The sequence below is a fragment of the Melitaea cinxia genome, chromosome 15, assembly GCF_905220565.1.
Source record: "Melitaea cinxia chromosome 15, ilMelCinx1.1, whole genome shotgun sequence".
NCBI lineage: Eukaryota > Metazoa > Arthropoda > Insecta > Lepidoptera > Nymphalidae > Melitaea > Melitaea cinxia.
The window spans coordinates 7,718,282-7,736,210 of record NC_059408.1 but is presented as its reverse complement, the minus strand read 5'-3'; the positions used below and the strand labels follow the sequence as shown (position 1 = coordinate 7,736,210).

General features: G+C 33.1%; 1 protein-coding gene across 1 annotated transcript in view; it reads left to right on the top strand.

Moving 5' to 3' along the window:
• Window positions 1-16,240, top strand: part of LOC123660682 (synaptotagmin-15-like) — a 74,462-nt gene extending 58,222 nt beyond the window's left edge. The window contains exons 6-11 of the mRNA XM_045595733.1: window positions 4,665-4,789; window positions 6,462-6,555; window positions 9,037-9,204; window positions 10,624-10,731; window positions 11,240-11,456; window positions 16,032-16,240. Of these exons, the coding sequence (XP_045451689.1) occupies window positions 4,665-4,789; window positions 6,462-6,555; window positions 9,037-9,204; window positions 10,624-10,731; window positions 11,240-11,456; window positions 16,032-16,159 (840 nt within the window). The 3' untranslated portion in view covers window positions 16,160-16,240. The remainder of the gene's footprint in view (window positions 1-4,664; window positions 4,790-6,461; window positions 6,556-9,036; window positions 9,205-10,623; window positions 10,732-11,239; window positions 11,457-16,031) is intronic.
• Window positions 16,241-17,929: the final 1,689 nt, after the last annotated feature.

Here is a 17,929-nt window from a genome sequence, read left to right as displayed (position 1 = left end):
CTCTATAAAGTAAGATTACTTTAAGATCGTTTCGTCGAGAAGTTTTATGACGTCATCGTAGTTTCATTCGCTCTCACCGTACCACAAGTTCCATTTTGACAACGTGTGAACTCCGCTCAACCCCTGTTCACCCCCCCCCCCCCAATATCTGGAGAAACTTGTTATCAATGTCGGACAGAGGTTGCTCCGTTGATGGACCACCCCCAGTCCTGCCTGAGGACAATCGCAAGGATGCCACTCTTTTTTTTTAATTTTGCCTTATAATCTACCCAATACCGAAAAAAAATCATTATAGTAATATTGACAGTAATGTTAGATAATATTGAATGATTTAAAAATGAAAATTACGTATTTTATTTACTTTAGACCAGCTTTTCCAATCTTTATGGGCTGTCCTGGACTCTCTGCAGAGATGTCATATCGACTGGCGATATATCGAGGTACTAAAATCTATGTACGACGCGGCGACGATGACCGTTCATGTCAATGACCAAAGAACAAGACCTATTTCCCTCCGGCGTGGGGTAAGACAGGGGGATGTAATATCACCGAAACTGTTTACCACTGCGCTAGAGGATGTTTTTAAGACCTTGGATTGGGGGGAACGAGGCATCAACGTCAACGGCGAATACATCTCTCACCTTCGTTACGCTGACGATTTGGCAAATTTGCGGAGATATTGGATGGGAGGGAGGGACGCGGCATCAACGACAACGGCGAATACATTTGAACCTTCATTTCACTGACGATATTGTCATCTTTGCGGAGACGCTGGATGAGTTAGGCCAAATGCTGGCCGGCCTAAACGAGTCCTCCCGACGTGTCGGTCTCTGTATGAACTTGGATAAAACGAAAGTTATGTTTGTAAACCAAGTCATACCGATACCGGTATCGGTCGATGGTACCCTTCTCGAAGTTGTTCAGGATTATATTTACCTAGGCCATACTATCCAACTAGGCCGCAACAACTTCGAGAAGGAGGCCGATAGGAGGATTCGGTTGGGCTGGGCGGCGTTTGGCAGACTCCGTCGAGTCTTCACTTCGAAGATTCCGCAATGCTTGAAGACAAAAGTTTTCGAGCAATGCGTCCTGCCTGTGTTAACATACGGAGCCGAGACGTGGACACTGACCAAGGGACTGGTCCACAAGCTTAAAGTCGCTCAACGTGCAATGGAACGGGCTATGCTTGGGGTCTCTCTCAAAGACAGGATTAGAAATGAGACTATCCGCGAGAGAACGAAAGCAACCGACATAGCCCACAGAATTAGCAAGTTGAAGTGGCAGTGGGCTGGTCATCTGTGTCGCAGGACCGATGGCCGTTGGAGTAGACGGGTCCTAGAGTGGAGACCGCGACTTGGCAAACGCAGTGTGGGACGTCCTCCGACCCGTTGGACCGACGATCTACGTAAGATTGCCGGTGTAGGCTGGATGAGGATTGCGGAAGACCGGGATGTGTGGCGCGAACTTGGGGAGGCCTATGTCCAGCAGTGGACTGCGATAGGCTTAAGTGATGATGATGATGATGATGAGCCCTATCGCCTTGAGCGTTTAATACTCCGCCACCTCTTGCCATTTTCTTTTAGAGTGCTCTTTTGCCTGTAGGGATCTATTAAAGGAAACGGCAATATCCATATGGGCCCAGAAACCCGACGCATTCCAACGCTGCAAACAAAATCGTTAACCACTCGAACCACTTGAAATACCATGTAACTTTTGCATTGATGTTCTCAGTATAATATTATAGAGCGATTTCACGCATTTTCAAAATTCTTTGTTTTAAAGTATTATTACTTACATTTGTTTGTCATTGTATGTTGAGTCTGTTGAAAATTGAAATTAGATATTCAAAGTTCTTCACTTGAAAACTTGTATTATCGCGCGCCTCAACACTACACTTCTAGTAATATTTTACGTTCCGTTTAAAGACATTTAATTTTTTTAACAGCTTTACTGTTTAATCGCTCAATTTTTAGACAGTGTCATACTTTTTTATGTTTAATTAATTAAATTTTATTGATTTTATGTTATAATATTTTAAAATAACGTTATTATTTAGTAAGAAAATTCTATATTTTATGAAATAAATACGTAATACGAAACGCAAATCATAATGTTCGTGCGAAAAGGACAAAACACATAAAAAAAGTGACTATCTCGTTTTCGCCCATTGCAAAGTAATAGACAATCGTTATGATATCGTTCATTCTTTCACATCTCTAAGCAGGAATAAAACAATAATGTTTTAATACATTATAAAATGTTCATGGTACGAATCTGAGCAATGTTATTGTAATCTTATAACAAAGTGTTCTGGAAACATGATGGTGTTAGGAAAGATCGTGGTAAGCCTGCAGATGCTCATTTCCTTATCATAGTACCACACTGGTGATATCTTCTTCCCAACACAAAAAGAGTTATCAAAATCGGTTCATAAAAGACGAAGTTATCCCCGAACATACATTAAAAAAAAAATATATATATATATAAGGTCGAATTGAGTAACCTCCTCCTTTATTGAAGTCAATTAAAAATATAAAAAAATAAATAGAGGTATGTTCTATAGACGGTGGCCTAAGTTTTAAAGCCTCCAAAGTATAATTTATCAAATAAAGATTCTTAACGAGATCCAAATTCCTTCCTGAATTAATTTCGCGTTACCTCGAGGAAATATTACATTCATCAATCATAGGAATTTAATTTACTTCAAACGGAGCTAAATCTATCAGCTTTGTATGTTTGCTACAACTAAACTAAAATTTATTCAAGTATTTAACAAGCTATTTTCCGAGCGTGAACATGTAATATGAAAATATAAGTAATGTGACCGTGATTAATGAGGTAAGAAGTTATTTTTCATACGTCACCACAAAAGTTGTTCAGGAAATTAACCTTGAAGAAAGTCCTTTAAGGACACGTCGGAAAAGGTCATTCATTACTGTAAATTCATTAAATTTTACTATGATATATTAATTCAAAAATTATAGATGTACGATACCTTGCAATATACAGTTTGTAGAGAGCCTGCTTTCTGCTCCAGTGTTTGTGGGTTTGATTCTCACTCCGAGTCTCGGTGTAATACATGTATTTATTTATATATATATCGAAAAATATATCTATACCAGTCCGCTGTTACTTTTAACACAAGCATTAAAATGCTTACTTTAGGAACAGATGACCGTATGCGTATGTTGTAATAATAATAATAATAATAATACACTTTATTGTACACCAAAAACAGAAATAATACTTAACAAAGAAAGAAAAATACTAGCAATATATTCATTAGGTACAAAGGGCGGCCTTATCGCTAAAAAGCGATCTCTTCCAGGCAACCTTAGGGCAAAGGGAATGGTCTAGCGTCAGCATAGATGTACAAGTTACAACAAATTTATAATAAATATTCAAATAATTAAACATATACATACATATATACACGCAACACAACACAGTTCCACCACTACCTTGGAACTTAAAAAGCCGACTGATGGCGGGATAACCATCCAACTGCTGGCTTTGAAATACACAGGCTGAAGACGGGCAGCAGCGTCTTCGGTGCGACAAAGCCAGCCCTGCGATCACCAACCCGCCTGCCCTGCATGGTGACTATGGGCAAAACACATGATTTTACGCCATTTTTGGCGTGAACTTGTGGAGGCCTATGTCCAGTAGTGGACGGCGAAGGGCTGCTGTGATGATATATACATATATACATAGATACATACATACATACATACATATATACATACATACATACATGCATACATACATACATACATACATTATAATTATAAATTACTTGTTTATTGTTGAGTTTGAGGAAAATGCTTCCAAACAGTATTTTTAAAAGTTGCAGGTGTTTGTACACGAATTATAAAAGCGACAACCGAAGGATGCAAAAAAAAGCAAAGTTTTACTTAAAATTAAATTTATCACTACTAAATTATAATTAATTATTTACACGTGACAATTGTTCGATGTGAGAAACAAGAGTGACTTAAAATTAAAGATCGCTCAGTCGGAGCATCGGGTTGTTTTGGGTTCTTCGTGTTGGGTCATTTCACACGGTGCCCAGGTGCGATGCTCAGGTGCGATGCCATGGTGGGAAAGTTTCGTAACAACCTCCGGCTACCGATGCGAGACGTGGGAATGTTTCGAAGGAAACTCCGGTCAGCAAATCCCGGCGTAGAGCGTTTCGTAACACACGTCTGATATTCAAGTTTATTGTAAATATTTATTTATTTTATTTATGTACAATATATTTTAGTATTTATTTTCTTAAAGACTCACCATGTAAGAGATGAACCGTAGCCTAATTCACCATTTTTTTTTAGCTGATAAATGATAACTAAAACTAAAATCGTAAGGTGCACCGCAATAAGCATTTTAGCATAAGTTTGGCGCTCACGTGAGTACTGCCTCTAAGAAATCACATTTAGTATAAGGCAACTTTTGTTCGTATTATTTTTAAGCCTATGGTTGAAATATAATCTTAAATAATTTTGCGTCTATTTTTATAGAGTATTATTATACATAGTCTAAGTCAAACTAAGTTAATCAAACACACTAGACAATGCCATAGCTTAGTTTCAAAGCGTGACAATGAAAAAAATAAAATATTAAAATGACATATATGCAACAGATTCATCTCTCATTTATTTCCCTAGGGTCGCGTTTGGTTTACTTTGAAGTATGAATCGAGTACTGAGCGTCTACAGGTCCATATAATAAAGGCGAAACATCTGCCTTCCCGCACACCAGCTCTCGCAAATGCCTGCGACCCCAACATAAAGTAAGTAGTAATATGTTCATAATCAGCTGCAATCAGTGCGTAGAAAATATTCTACTGTTAAGTTCTGTAAATGACGACGCGTTGGCGCAACGGTCACAGCACTGGTTTGTAGCTGTTGGGCTGGCGGTTACGGGTTCGATCTTCGCACATGACAAACATTTGTAATGGCCATACAGATTTTTGTCGTGGTCTAGGTGTTTGTGCTTATGTATGTGCTTTCAGAACCCCTACACAGGAGTAAATCCTAATGGGGGCCGTTGAATGTGAGGTGTTTATTATTTGTTATTATTTATTTGAATATACATTTTTCTAATATTTCAAATTGAAATGGTTATTGTCATCTATCAGGCGACCGCAAGCGCGACAGTCAGTGTGTCAAAAATGAAAATATATATTAAAAAAAAAATATTTAAACTGTATTCGAATATTGTACTCAGTAATAAAGATAAAACTATATTATAAAATGTTATGCAGGTGAATATTAAACATGATAATATTCGGAACACTCATACCAATGAATGTATAAACGGTGTTAATATTCAAATAATACTCATACTGCTACAGTTATGTTAGCAAAATATGGTAATGTTCGTGACTTACATAAAATCATATTCGGCCGACTCTCTGAGAATTTCTGTTTCATATCTATACAATTAGGGTGTTGAATAATCAATAAAACGACTGCTATATGAATTCACGGAAAGGACTCTTAGATCATCGGATTCATTTTGACCTCGATGTAAATTGAAAACATTAAGAGAAAATCTGCACGTTTATTGGGGAATTGTAATACATACGTATGTACATATGTATTTAATTAATAGGCTCACTCGTAAAGATATAATAGCAATTTGGTAAAGGACCTGCAGTCACGGGTTCCACACCGTACATGGCAAATGTTTAATTAAACACCGCCAGATAACATTTTTATATTGAATCTAATTTACATATAACAGTAATGTGTATTTCTATGAACTAACTCGGTAAATTAAAAAGATAATTTTGCTTAGTTTTACACTAATAATGTTTATTAAATAATAGTTATTTCGTGTAAGTTATACTATCTTACATACCTACTGGTACCAAATATATTTTAATCATAAATTTATTAACTACTACTAGCAGTATGCACCGGCTTCGCACGGGTATGTAACAAAAAATTCAAAATTGAAAATTGTAATACACCCTTCTATTTGCGTTAGGTTACAAAAAAAAATATTATTTTAATGAACTTCTATTTTTACTTCAATGACCTATTTTTTAGTTATTATTTTTGTAAAGAATGTTTTGGGTATTTTTTTTACACCTTGGGTTACATTTTTGGAGTTTTAGTAAGAAACCCTATTTTTTTTAAAATAGCCTATGTCACCCGGGGATAGTGTAGCTTCTCAACAGTGAAAGATTTTTTGAAATCGGGTCAGTTCTTTTGGAGCCTATTCAATGCAAACAAAAAACAACCAAATCTTTCCTCTTTATAATATTAGTATAGACTATAGGCTTAAGTCATTAAAACAAATGACTCAATTTAAACAAAACAACAAAGTTTAAATAGAAAAGAAAATGAATTCGTTAACAAAATAAAAGAAAATATGAAAGTGAACTTTTAAAAGTTCAAACGATATTGAGTTTCGTTGTTAAAAAAACTTTGATTACAATTAACTTTATTTAACAGGATTCAACTTATGCCAGATGAAAGGCGAGTGCTACAAACAAAGCAGAAGAAGAAAACCTGCAACCCGTTCTTTGACGAGACTTTTGTTTACCAAGTAAGTTCTATATGTTTAACGTACACATAGTTCTCTGTATTTTAGGTAACAGCTGGCTGACGTAGATGCATTTTCTGATATATATTCAAGCAAATAATACGTATATCGGGCGGAAATCAAATCCCCGTAACTGAAAGCAGAGTCACTGCCTGCGTCAACGGGCTAATCTACATCAGTATATCGGATCCTTTACATAAAGAACTCTAATAGAATCCTATTATGAGATCATCTTGCGTTCAATTTATTATCCCGCTAGCTTTTATTTAACATATTTCGTCTGACCTTGATATCTCGCTGTGGTTAGGGATTGCAATTCCGGATTTCCGCAATCCCGTGGGATCCTGCACCAATTATTGATTGACTTGCAGAATCCCGCACCTCCAAAAAACGGATCCGCAGATCCCGCAAGTTTGAAAAGTAGTGCTAAATCTTTCAGGTCAGCCAAAAAATGAAAAATATATAATAGTAAAATTCACTATAGTTGGAGAAAACTAGGTGAAAGCGAAATTTTTAAACTACACTTACGGTATTGTTCTGCTGTTAATGGAAAATTAAGAGAAAGAGCTTCAACAAGAAAAAGAAACAAAAAAGACATAAAACAACCGACTGGACTATGACTAAATTTTAAAAAAAGAAATGGAGTGCTTTGAGTCTGATGCTATCAGAAGACCGTACCTGACGGAATCCCAATTTTGCTCAGGTAGAACACAGCAGAAATTTTCCAGCTAAAAATGTGGAGCCCAACCGGGGTAGCACCTCGACCTTACAGACGATTACAGCTATATCATACTGTTGTATTCCTGTTGGTAAGGTGACCAAAGCTCCTGGGGGGAATTGGGGATAGGGTCGGTAACGCACTTACGATGCTTCTGGTGTTACAGATGTCTATAAGCTACGGTAATCGCTTTCCATCAGCGGAAGACGTACGCTTGTTTGCCGACCCTGTTTTATACTTAAAAAATCCCGCGGGATTGAATAAGGTGCGGGATTGCAATCCCTAACTATGGTTGATATTACTATCCGTGTTTATGCCTAACGTTTGCGGTGTATTGGATCAAATAACGATAACTTTTATGAATTGTAAACACTTATTTTTATTGAGACAAGATGAAATAATATTATGAAAATCAATATATATTTTCCTTTCTCTTTATCTCTTGTCAAGGTTTTTCTAGATAAAATCTTCTTATATCTTAGTAGTTACACAAACTTCAACTTTCTGAATCTACATTTACACGGTGTAAGTAATTTAAATATAACTTTACTTTGTATTATGGCCATTATTTGCATAAACTTGGCTTACAGACACATGCATAAACTTTCAGTTGAGCTAGTTAGGAATAAGCGAAAATCATGACTTTCGTATAAAGATATTATCCGTTATCCGTTACCGTATACCGTTTCTTAAAGATTTAAGTATTGTTGGTATTGTTATAAATCTCCAGCTATCTACGTGTGGTCCGGGAGCCGGGTACAAATTTGGTCAATTATTTCCCCCCAATCGAAACTTCGTGAAATACATTAGGGATTTATATAATGAATATTCGCGACTGTCAGCTGCGACTCCGTGGGCGGTGTGGGCAGTGGCAGCCGAGAAAAAAAGAAGTTTTTTTTAGTCATTTTCTCCCGCTTTAGAATGTGTCGAATTATAGTTTATCTAATATCTTGAAGGAAAAAAATAAAGTCAGCCGACCATAACAGGGTAGATTATACGTCAGCTGGCTTGAACATGAAAAAAAAATATTTGCAATGATTTCCTCTCGACTAAAAATTTACCTGGTGGTATACCGGGTGGATAGTTTATATGCTATTATGAATGAAAATTAATGTCACCTGGCTGTATTTCGGTGGAAAGTTTGTTAATTATGATAATACGAAGAACGTGTTTACTTTTATTTATAGATTACTAAAACGGCTTTCAATAATTTAATGATTTACAATAAAGTATTAGTCGAAAATATAATTAACAAAAACAAATAAAAATTAAATTAAATAAGTAAGCAAGAGACTAATTAAGTATGTATTTAAATAATGTACATACCCTGTTGTTATACTGTATTTTAATTAAAATTCAAGGCCATTAATTATTTATACGATGTAGCTACGTATTCATAATAGAGTCTACGGCAAATACGGAAATGTCACCCAAACTATTCACTCAGCTGAACACAGCTTAATTTTGATTGGAGTAATGAGATTGTAAACGTTATTTAACATTTTGAAAGCATTTCATTAACTTTTATAAACTCAATTGATTCTCTTTAAATATTTTGTTTCTCATTTAATGGATAATCTATACTAGTTTTTACGTTTTTTTTTAAATAAAGTTTTTCTCACTCAAATATTTTGCTATGAGATATTGATGAGTTTAATATCATCATGATATTGCGTATCTTAATACAAAGCATAAATTACCTACTTTATGTTAAGAGTACGTATGAATTGATAAATCAGAAAATATATGTACGTATTTTTTTACAGATTCCGCCAGGTAAATTGGAAGCGTTAACGCTGAAGCTATCTGTCCTGGACACGGGTAGAATGGGTAAAAACAAGCAGCTGATAGGACATATTATTCTACCGCTCAGTGAACTGGAAGGTGTCGCCCCTGATGAAGAACCCCAACTTTACAAATTGGATATTGAGAAGGTATGTTTTTGTTATTATTAATGTAACATATTTTAAAATAAACGTTTTTAAAGGAAAAAAAATACTCTGAAATTAAATTCCACACGTAACATTGAAGCGACATTAATTTTAAAAGTTAAATTGATCAATACCCAGAAAATGATGACTTGATATTTGATTCACAACAAAGGTAACGTTAAGAAAGAAATCCTTTGATGCGTAAAATAAATGTCAACATTTATTTCGGATTCTGTTTTCTATTATTGACCCTACATACTCGAGGGATTTGAATATTGAACTTGTCATTTTATTGCCACTAACCTGCTTCCAAAAAAGAAGGAGGTTCTCAATTCGATTGTATTTTTTATCTGTGCTACCTCAGTAATTTTGACTGGGTGAACCAATTTCATTGATTTTTTTTCCCATTAAAATTTAATTACGATCTAACATTTACATTTGAAGTTACATCTAATAATGCATATTTACTTGACTATTTTTTCGTCGACCTACGTTGTATTATACTGAATAACTTTTTACTGGTTATACCGATTTTGATGGTTCTTATTTGAATCGAAAGCGGAATCTTATCATGTGGTCTCATTTAAATTGGATTGAAGTCTGATGACTACTTTTTAAGTAATCTTTGATAACGCGCATTCACTTAACTATTTTTTCGTCTAATTACGTTGTAATACTTGTCTATGTAATTGATGGTTTTTTTCGTTTGTGAGCAAACCGAATTATTTTTATAAAGTGGTGAAGTTAACATAAACTAAATTAATTAAAGTCAAAAAACTTTTTTTAAACAAGCTTTTTATTTATACTTTAAAAAGCTGGTTATAAAAAACTAAAGTTTTCAACCACTAATTTAACCATGCACACTATACGTGAATACAAAATTTCAGTACTATCAATTGATATATGCTTCAAAATTGAGTGGTAAAATTCCATCCTACAATATACGCTTCAGCCTGTAATATCCCACTACTGGGCATAGGCTTCTTTCCCCATGTCATGATCAGAGCTCAATCCACCACGCTGCTCCAATACGGGTTGGCGGATATATTCCCTACTATGAGTAACGATCGCTATCAGGTGTACATGATAACAACCGTGACCGACGGCTTAACGTGCTCTCCGAGGCATGGTGGGGAGACCCACAAGGACTGCACAAACACCCAGACCACGGCAAACACCTGTATGGCCAATACAAATGTTTGTCGTGTGCGGTGATCGAACCCGCAACCGCCAGCACAACAGGTACAATCCATGGCTGTAACCGTTGCGCCAACGCGTGTCAACATATACAGATACATACATGTATAAATACATGCATACATGTATAAATACATGCATACATGTATAAATACATACATACATATTACATAAATGCATTGCAAGTTAAATAAAAGCTTTTAATAAATAATCTTTTGTCCGTAGGAAGTACAAGACCCGACATCAGATTTAGGGGAAATTCAAGTATCCTTGCTGTATAATGAAAATCTGCATCGACTCACTGTCACGGTGATAGAAGCAAGGAGCCTAAAGGTATATATGTTATAGTATTTCATAAACACGGAGAACATAGCTATAATTACAGAGAGTCGATGTTGTACAGACAAGATTGTAATCAAATTATGGTTACTAGTCTTTTGTTTATTTATCATAAATACATCTTTATTTTCTTTCTTGGATACACAAAATAAATTACGTAAAAGATTCGTTATTGTCGAGGCAAATTTGAGTAAAAATAATCCATTTAAATAAAAAATGGATTAATAAATAATGTGTTACTAAGAGCAAAACTCGAGAACGATATTGATCCAGGTAAGTAATTTGGATAACTTTTTTTAAGTTTTCTAATTCTTATTTGAAGGTTTTTTTTCAGAATTAAATTAAGAAAATTGAATAGAAAATAGAAAAAAAAATAGTGTCAAATTCACGTGTTTGACTGTTTGCAAGTCAGAATAACGTATGTCGTGTCAGCTAGTTTAAATATTCATACATTCGAATACAGCTTATTATTTAGCGACTAATATCGCAATGTGATTATTAGTTGGATCCGTCGTCAAGTAAACGCGAAGTGGTGGCACGTGTGACGCAAGAGCGAGCGTGTCGTGGTGTGAGAGCACGTCGCACCGCTGCTGTAGAAGTTTCGGAAGATGGTAGCGCTCTTATATCTGAGTGCTTCAACTTCAGACTGCGGCCGGACGAACTCCACACGACCAGCGTCACCGTACAGGCCTTGCAACCGCACTCCGTTTATGCCAAAGGTATACATTATATATTATTCAGAATATAATGAACTAATACTTTTATATAAAGTATACGATAATACTACTTTATGTGTACATATACATATGTATATATTTATGTGTGTGTGTGTGTGTGTGTATATGTATATATTTTTATATATGTATGTATATTTGTGTATGTTTGTATATGTGTGTATATGTATATTATATATTATATACTAAAATATTTACTTATTTATATGTTTTTTTTTCTTCTTTAATAATGATGTAGGTCTATCATATTGTAGTTTTTATCTAGTTCTGATGTATCTAGTTTTATTATTGATTTTTCTTCCTTAATTTGTGCACACTTCTAACCGCTGCTACTGTATCGTGTCCAGTACCAAAAGGTTATCTGCAAGAAATCGCTATTTAGCGATAAGATCGCCTTTGTACATCTTGTATTGTGTCTTTCTTTATATATGTCTGTATTTCGGTGTACATTAAGAATAAATTAATAAAATAAATAAATAAATACTAGAAGTGTACTAAACTGCAGCCTATAAATGTCAATGGTTTCTTCCATTGTGAAAACACGACCGATTTGTGGGTTCGATTTCCACTCAGAATAGATATTTTTATTTGTTTGTTTCCGGTTTGGATTTCCGGTCTGTCCCAGTGCACAGTGGTCTCATCACCGTATCTCGGAGATTAACATGCTCTCCGTTCTGTCGGTTTCGGTTGTTATCATAAATACCTGATAGCTATCGTTACTCATAGTAGGAAATATATCCGCCAACCTTTATTGGAGCAGCGTGGGTAAAGAAGTATATGTTCAGCAGTGGGATGTTACAGACTGAATCGAGACGATATAAGAATTTTAAGAATAAACAAAACTAAGAGTCTTAAAAGAAAAAAGGAAAAGCTATTTGGGTTTCTCGTTTAAATTAGATGAAATTACTTTGCATTTTGAAAGATTTACATAATATAGCAATTCACTTCGAGACACACAATACTCAAAATATTTTTTTCATCAATTGTTATAAGTGTAAAACTTTTGCAGTTAAGTACAGAAAATTCCAATTTTTTTAAATACGTTAAAATAAAAAGATAAAATAACCAGTCTTTTTTATTTAACATACGATTAAATATGTCTATATTTTTCAATTCGATGCGAATATTTGTAGATTTGTTTCATACAAAGGCTAATTTGGATGTTAAGAGTAAATAAATGCTACGGAAAACTTAAATTCTTATATGTTATATTCGTTGTAAGTTCTTATAAACGTTCTATGCTAAAAAAAAAATTAAAAGTTTAATTGTTCTTATTCTATACTACATTTAAAAATGATGTACACAATGTCCTAATATTTTTAGTACACATTATTTTCGCCACCAGGTTTTTGTTATGTCATTTCTTAATATAGTAAATGTGTAAAAATTATTTTTGTATGGAATAATAATGTTTTGGTTAAGCTGAATGCGCGCTTATTAAATTATTATAGAACTTAAATGTCAAAACATGATGAATTATTTTAAGCTATGCGCTACCTAAGATATTTAATATCAGTATATAAAATTAAGCGAATGACTATTTTTAAGACGCCTTTGCAGTAATAGCGGTCTAAGCCTCGATCATGCGCGGTAAAGATCCTTCTCAATTGTTCCTTCATAATGACAAGATAAATGTCGGTATAAATTTCGCGAGAGAAAGAGCTAATGTCTAATCCGCCGTCTACTACGGATATCGTGCGGATATACTTGTTTATATATACCTATACATGTATACAAATAAATAAAATTGCAGTGTCTGTTCGTAATATTAAAATAACCGCTTTTTGCTAAATGCATATGGATGTATACATGGTACATATACCAAAATAACATTTTTTACATTTTCTGTCTGTCTGTCTTTCCGACTGGTACTCTTCACTCTCTGTGTAGGAGAAGGTTCAAAGCTTTTATTACTTAAGGATTATAATATATTAAACATTTTTCCTTCGTTGTAAACTGTGAAATATGTTAATAATAAAATACGGTATATAATAAAAAAATTGTATCGAATAAATTATACAGGCTCACAAAAAAGTGCCCTGTACCTCATATCCATCTAGGGTTATATATTCCTTTCGATGCATTTAAGCCGAATTTGGGGTTTGTTTGATCCCATTCCCTAGTTTTGAGTAAATTCTAAAAATAAAAATCGTAAAAAATGGAAATAATGCAAAAAAATGCATTTATATAAATGATTTTTTAATGCCCATACAAGTAAGCCGTACAAATCCGTCCTAGATATGTTTCTGCAAATTTTATTAAAAAATTATCCTAAATATTCATTGTTATCTGGTCATAATTGATGACAAAACGTAAAAGAAAGAAACGTAAAAATGTAAAAACGTAAAAGAACGAAACGTAGAAAAAAGTAAAAAAAAAACCTATAAAATCTCTTGAGGGCAAATCAGTAAATTTGACCTTTTATAATCACCTGTTATACGAGTAATCCCCGCACATCATTATATTCAGATAGACTTAAACATTTGAGTGCCTTACTTTTCAAACATTTGAATAGGATCTGCACGTAGAAATTGATCACTAATCTCTTCTTATTTTCATATTCCTAAATGTGACTCAAATTCACGTTTATTTATTTAATTACGTTCAATCGTTAATTTTGTTTACAAGCTCCACCTACAGATTAATAAAATATCACTCATCTATACTAAAGGTCACAATTACGTGACATTTAAAAAAAAAGCAGGCTAGTAATATAATTTTAGATAATTATATTACGTATAATTAAATAAAAGATAATTTTGTGAAATATCGTTTCCTATTATTACACATGAAAGTCGCTTCCCGCCGTCTGTATGCTTATATATTTAAAACTGTGCAACGGATTTTTATGCGGCTTTCTTTAATAAATAGAGTGATTCCAGAGGAAGGTTTATATGTATAATACATGCATAATATAGTAGAGGAACACTGATAGTTTATGCAACCGTGTGAAGCCGGGGCGAGTCGCTAGTTTTCATAAAAAAAACGCTACATTATTATAATTAGGGTAAATTGTCGTGTTACATAATATGGACTGACTTGAAATTTGTATTAACAAGTGAAATATTATGTATTAAAAATTAACATTAATAAGCATAATATACTAGCTGTGCCCGCGACTTCATTTGCGTGGATTTAACCAAATAGTTATTGTTCAGTTCGCAGATTTATCAAATAGAATCTAAAATAAAAGTAGCCTAAGTTACTCTATATTACATCAGCTATCACCACCAGTGAAAGTCCCGTCAAAACCGGTCCAGCCGCTTCAGAGATTAGTCGGAACAGACACGCAGACAAAAATAATATAAAATGTTATTTTGGTATATGTATCGTGTATACATCCATAATTATGCATTTGGTAAAAAGCGGTTATTTTAATTTTACAAACAGACACTCCAATTTTATTTATTTGTATAGATAATTAAGAATCCCAAGTCAAGAACTAATGCCATATATTTATTGTACTAAAAATAAGTATTGATTTCTTAATTTGTTGACAATTTAACTACATTAATTAGTAATTTAACAAAAAAGTGATTGATGTTAATTTTTTTTTTAGTTTACCTTGCTAAATAAAGCAGTATAGTTTGCTTTGTTTTCGTTTTTGAATTACAATATGACAGCAATAACAATTGATATTTCTTACTATCGCTCGAATGTTGCAAGTCACGTAACAGTCCAGTCAAAGTTTATGGACTGGTTGGGGTATTGATTGGGAATATTGGGGTGAAACAAAACTTAAATAATATCATAAACAATCGCTGCAAATAGTTTCCTTATTATCAAACTTTCAAAAGGTTGCTTTCCTAGTCATGTCACGTCGGACGTTAATATCATACGTTGTTCTTCGACCTTTGACGGAACAGCAGGCAGCTGACTGTTGCACTAACAGTCGCTGATATGATGCCTCATCACGACCGATGTATTTATTGACCATACTGATGTTTACCCTTATCTGGGTGTTTCTACTTGTGTATTGTATGCTTTTCATAGAGGAGTATACTGGCAGCCGTTGAGTGTGAGGCATTTGCGTATTATCTTGTCACTGTCTGATACAGATCAGGTAGATTTTTGTCAAATACCTATTTCTATTTGCTTAAAAGATCTAGCGATTATATTAAAAATGGGTTATAAGTAATTATTTTTAAGAATTTAAAACTGTTACCACCATAATTGATGTTTTTGCTCCCTTGATAAGAACATAAAGAAATTTACAAATTAATTATTTATTGTTTATCTTCTATATCAATAAAAATGAATTTTTAAATTGTAAATACACGTATAACGTTCGAACAACTTCATCTAATTAAAACACTTTATTTTTTACCTGTCAGGAACTAAAGTAAAATAAAAAAAATAGATGCATTTAAAAAAAATAAGTTTTAAGGGTCAGCTAGTTGAAAATATTTCTAAAGATGCAAAATCGTTTTAATAAAAATCTAAGATTCGACTTGATAAGAAACATTGATAAAAATATTAAGGGAAAATTATTACTAACTCATAATGAAATAAATACACCGTACAATAGTGTAGAAGAATTTAGTATGTTTTTCTTTCCAGATCGACTTCTTGGAAAGTTCGTACTGGGATCCTACATGTTCGCACGAGGGCGAGCCCTACAGCATTGGAATTCAGCAATATCTAGTCCAATGGAGCAAGTAAAGCAGTGGCATCCTCTCACAAACTAGACCTCCACCACGCCTAATGACAACCGATCGTTTAGATGTAAGTTAAAACTACGTAAGAATGCCTCACGTAGATGTCATCAAAATTTTAAATTTTGTTCAATCTTTGCTACTTTATTTTTATTTAGAGATAATTGCAATAGTCAAATTATTTGTCTATTCTACAAATTTATTCAAACAAAAATAATTTTACTGTATTAGAAGCTATCTTTTTATTCACTCTTTAAACTGATTTCAATCACGATAACCGTATCAAAAAATTGTATAATATACGTTACGTGTAAAAAAAAATACATAAATAGTAAATATTAATCCTAGCATAGAATTGATTAAAATATTGAATCCTAGCATGTGTTATATCATTTTTATCCTATGCTGTAACAATATTATTTCAAAAAAATCCAAAAATTTCAATGAATTCTCATTAACTGTCAAACGGAAAATTTAATAATAAAAATTGTATAAATACAAAATATTTTATTGGTATTTTGTACTGAACTAATAATACAGCTGTATACAGAGTAAAGCATATTATTAGTTCTGATACAGTGTTGCAAATCTCTAAACTTTATCCCTAGACATTTAGCTTGCCTTGTAAATGTCAGGGATAACTGTCATGGCATCTACGTGCGGTTCAATTTTCTAGTCGACTACGTTACGAACAGCTACGATTTCATGATTGCCAACCACATTTCACTCTAGCTTAGCACATGTCAAAGCAAAATCTGCGCTAGTTCATTTGTGTAATTGCTTCGTAAACTGCGTAAATTTAGAAAATTACAAATATATTTCATTCAACAAATTAATATTAAAAATATATTTAGTAATTGTAATTTTGTTAAGGTTTTTAAAAATATGTTTGATATTTTGTGACTGACAGTTTTACTTTTTTTGTATACTTCTTTCTGTTTTGATCATCATTTTAAATTTCAAAAGCAAATAAAAAGTAACAAGTTATCTATCATATGAGTGTTAAAAGGCAGAATTTTAAGTTTGAATTTTCTCTATTCTGTCTTAATAATTTTACTTTTAAAGTAATAAAAACAAATCTACTAGAAATCTTACCTTAAAGTTAAAAATTCATATTCAAAAATTTTCGTCCTATAAAGCGAATACGAACATGAAATTGTCCACGCAGGGTAATCGATCTTTCTGCTTGACTGCTCAACATCACGAATATTGGGCAAGTGATTATATATGTATATTCCACATATCTTAGCCCCCAATTATCCGATCCAATTACCTTTCATTGAATATATCGCCTAATGTCACCTTTACAGGTACGTACCAATATACTGTCATATGACTATATCAGCTTTATAATATAAGCTATTTATAAACAGGTAGAGTTTGGTTCTATTAAAATCCTTAACGCAGAATTTTATTCATATGATTTCTGCAAAATCATATTAATTGAAAAGCATATAGGCTTTATTTTATAAAGCTTTGCTCATATTGATATCCATAAATGTTTGTATTTATTTATGTGTATAATCGTTTCAATAGCTGTCCGTAACTGTTGACTGCTTATGAAAACTATTATCTAAAAATCAGATTATTATATTTATATACCTATCATAGACAGTTAAGTAATGTTATTATTCTACATTATTATGCCATTATTAGGTACTAAACTCGCAAACAAAAATTATATTGTCGGGATAAATACTAAAAAGTTTAAAATTTAAAAACGTATTAATTCATTTTAACAAATTCCGTAACTTTTATTAATAATTATAATTATTATATGTATAAAAGAGTGAAATCTAAATC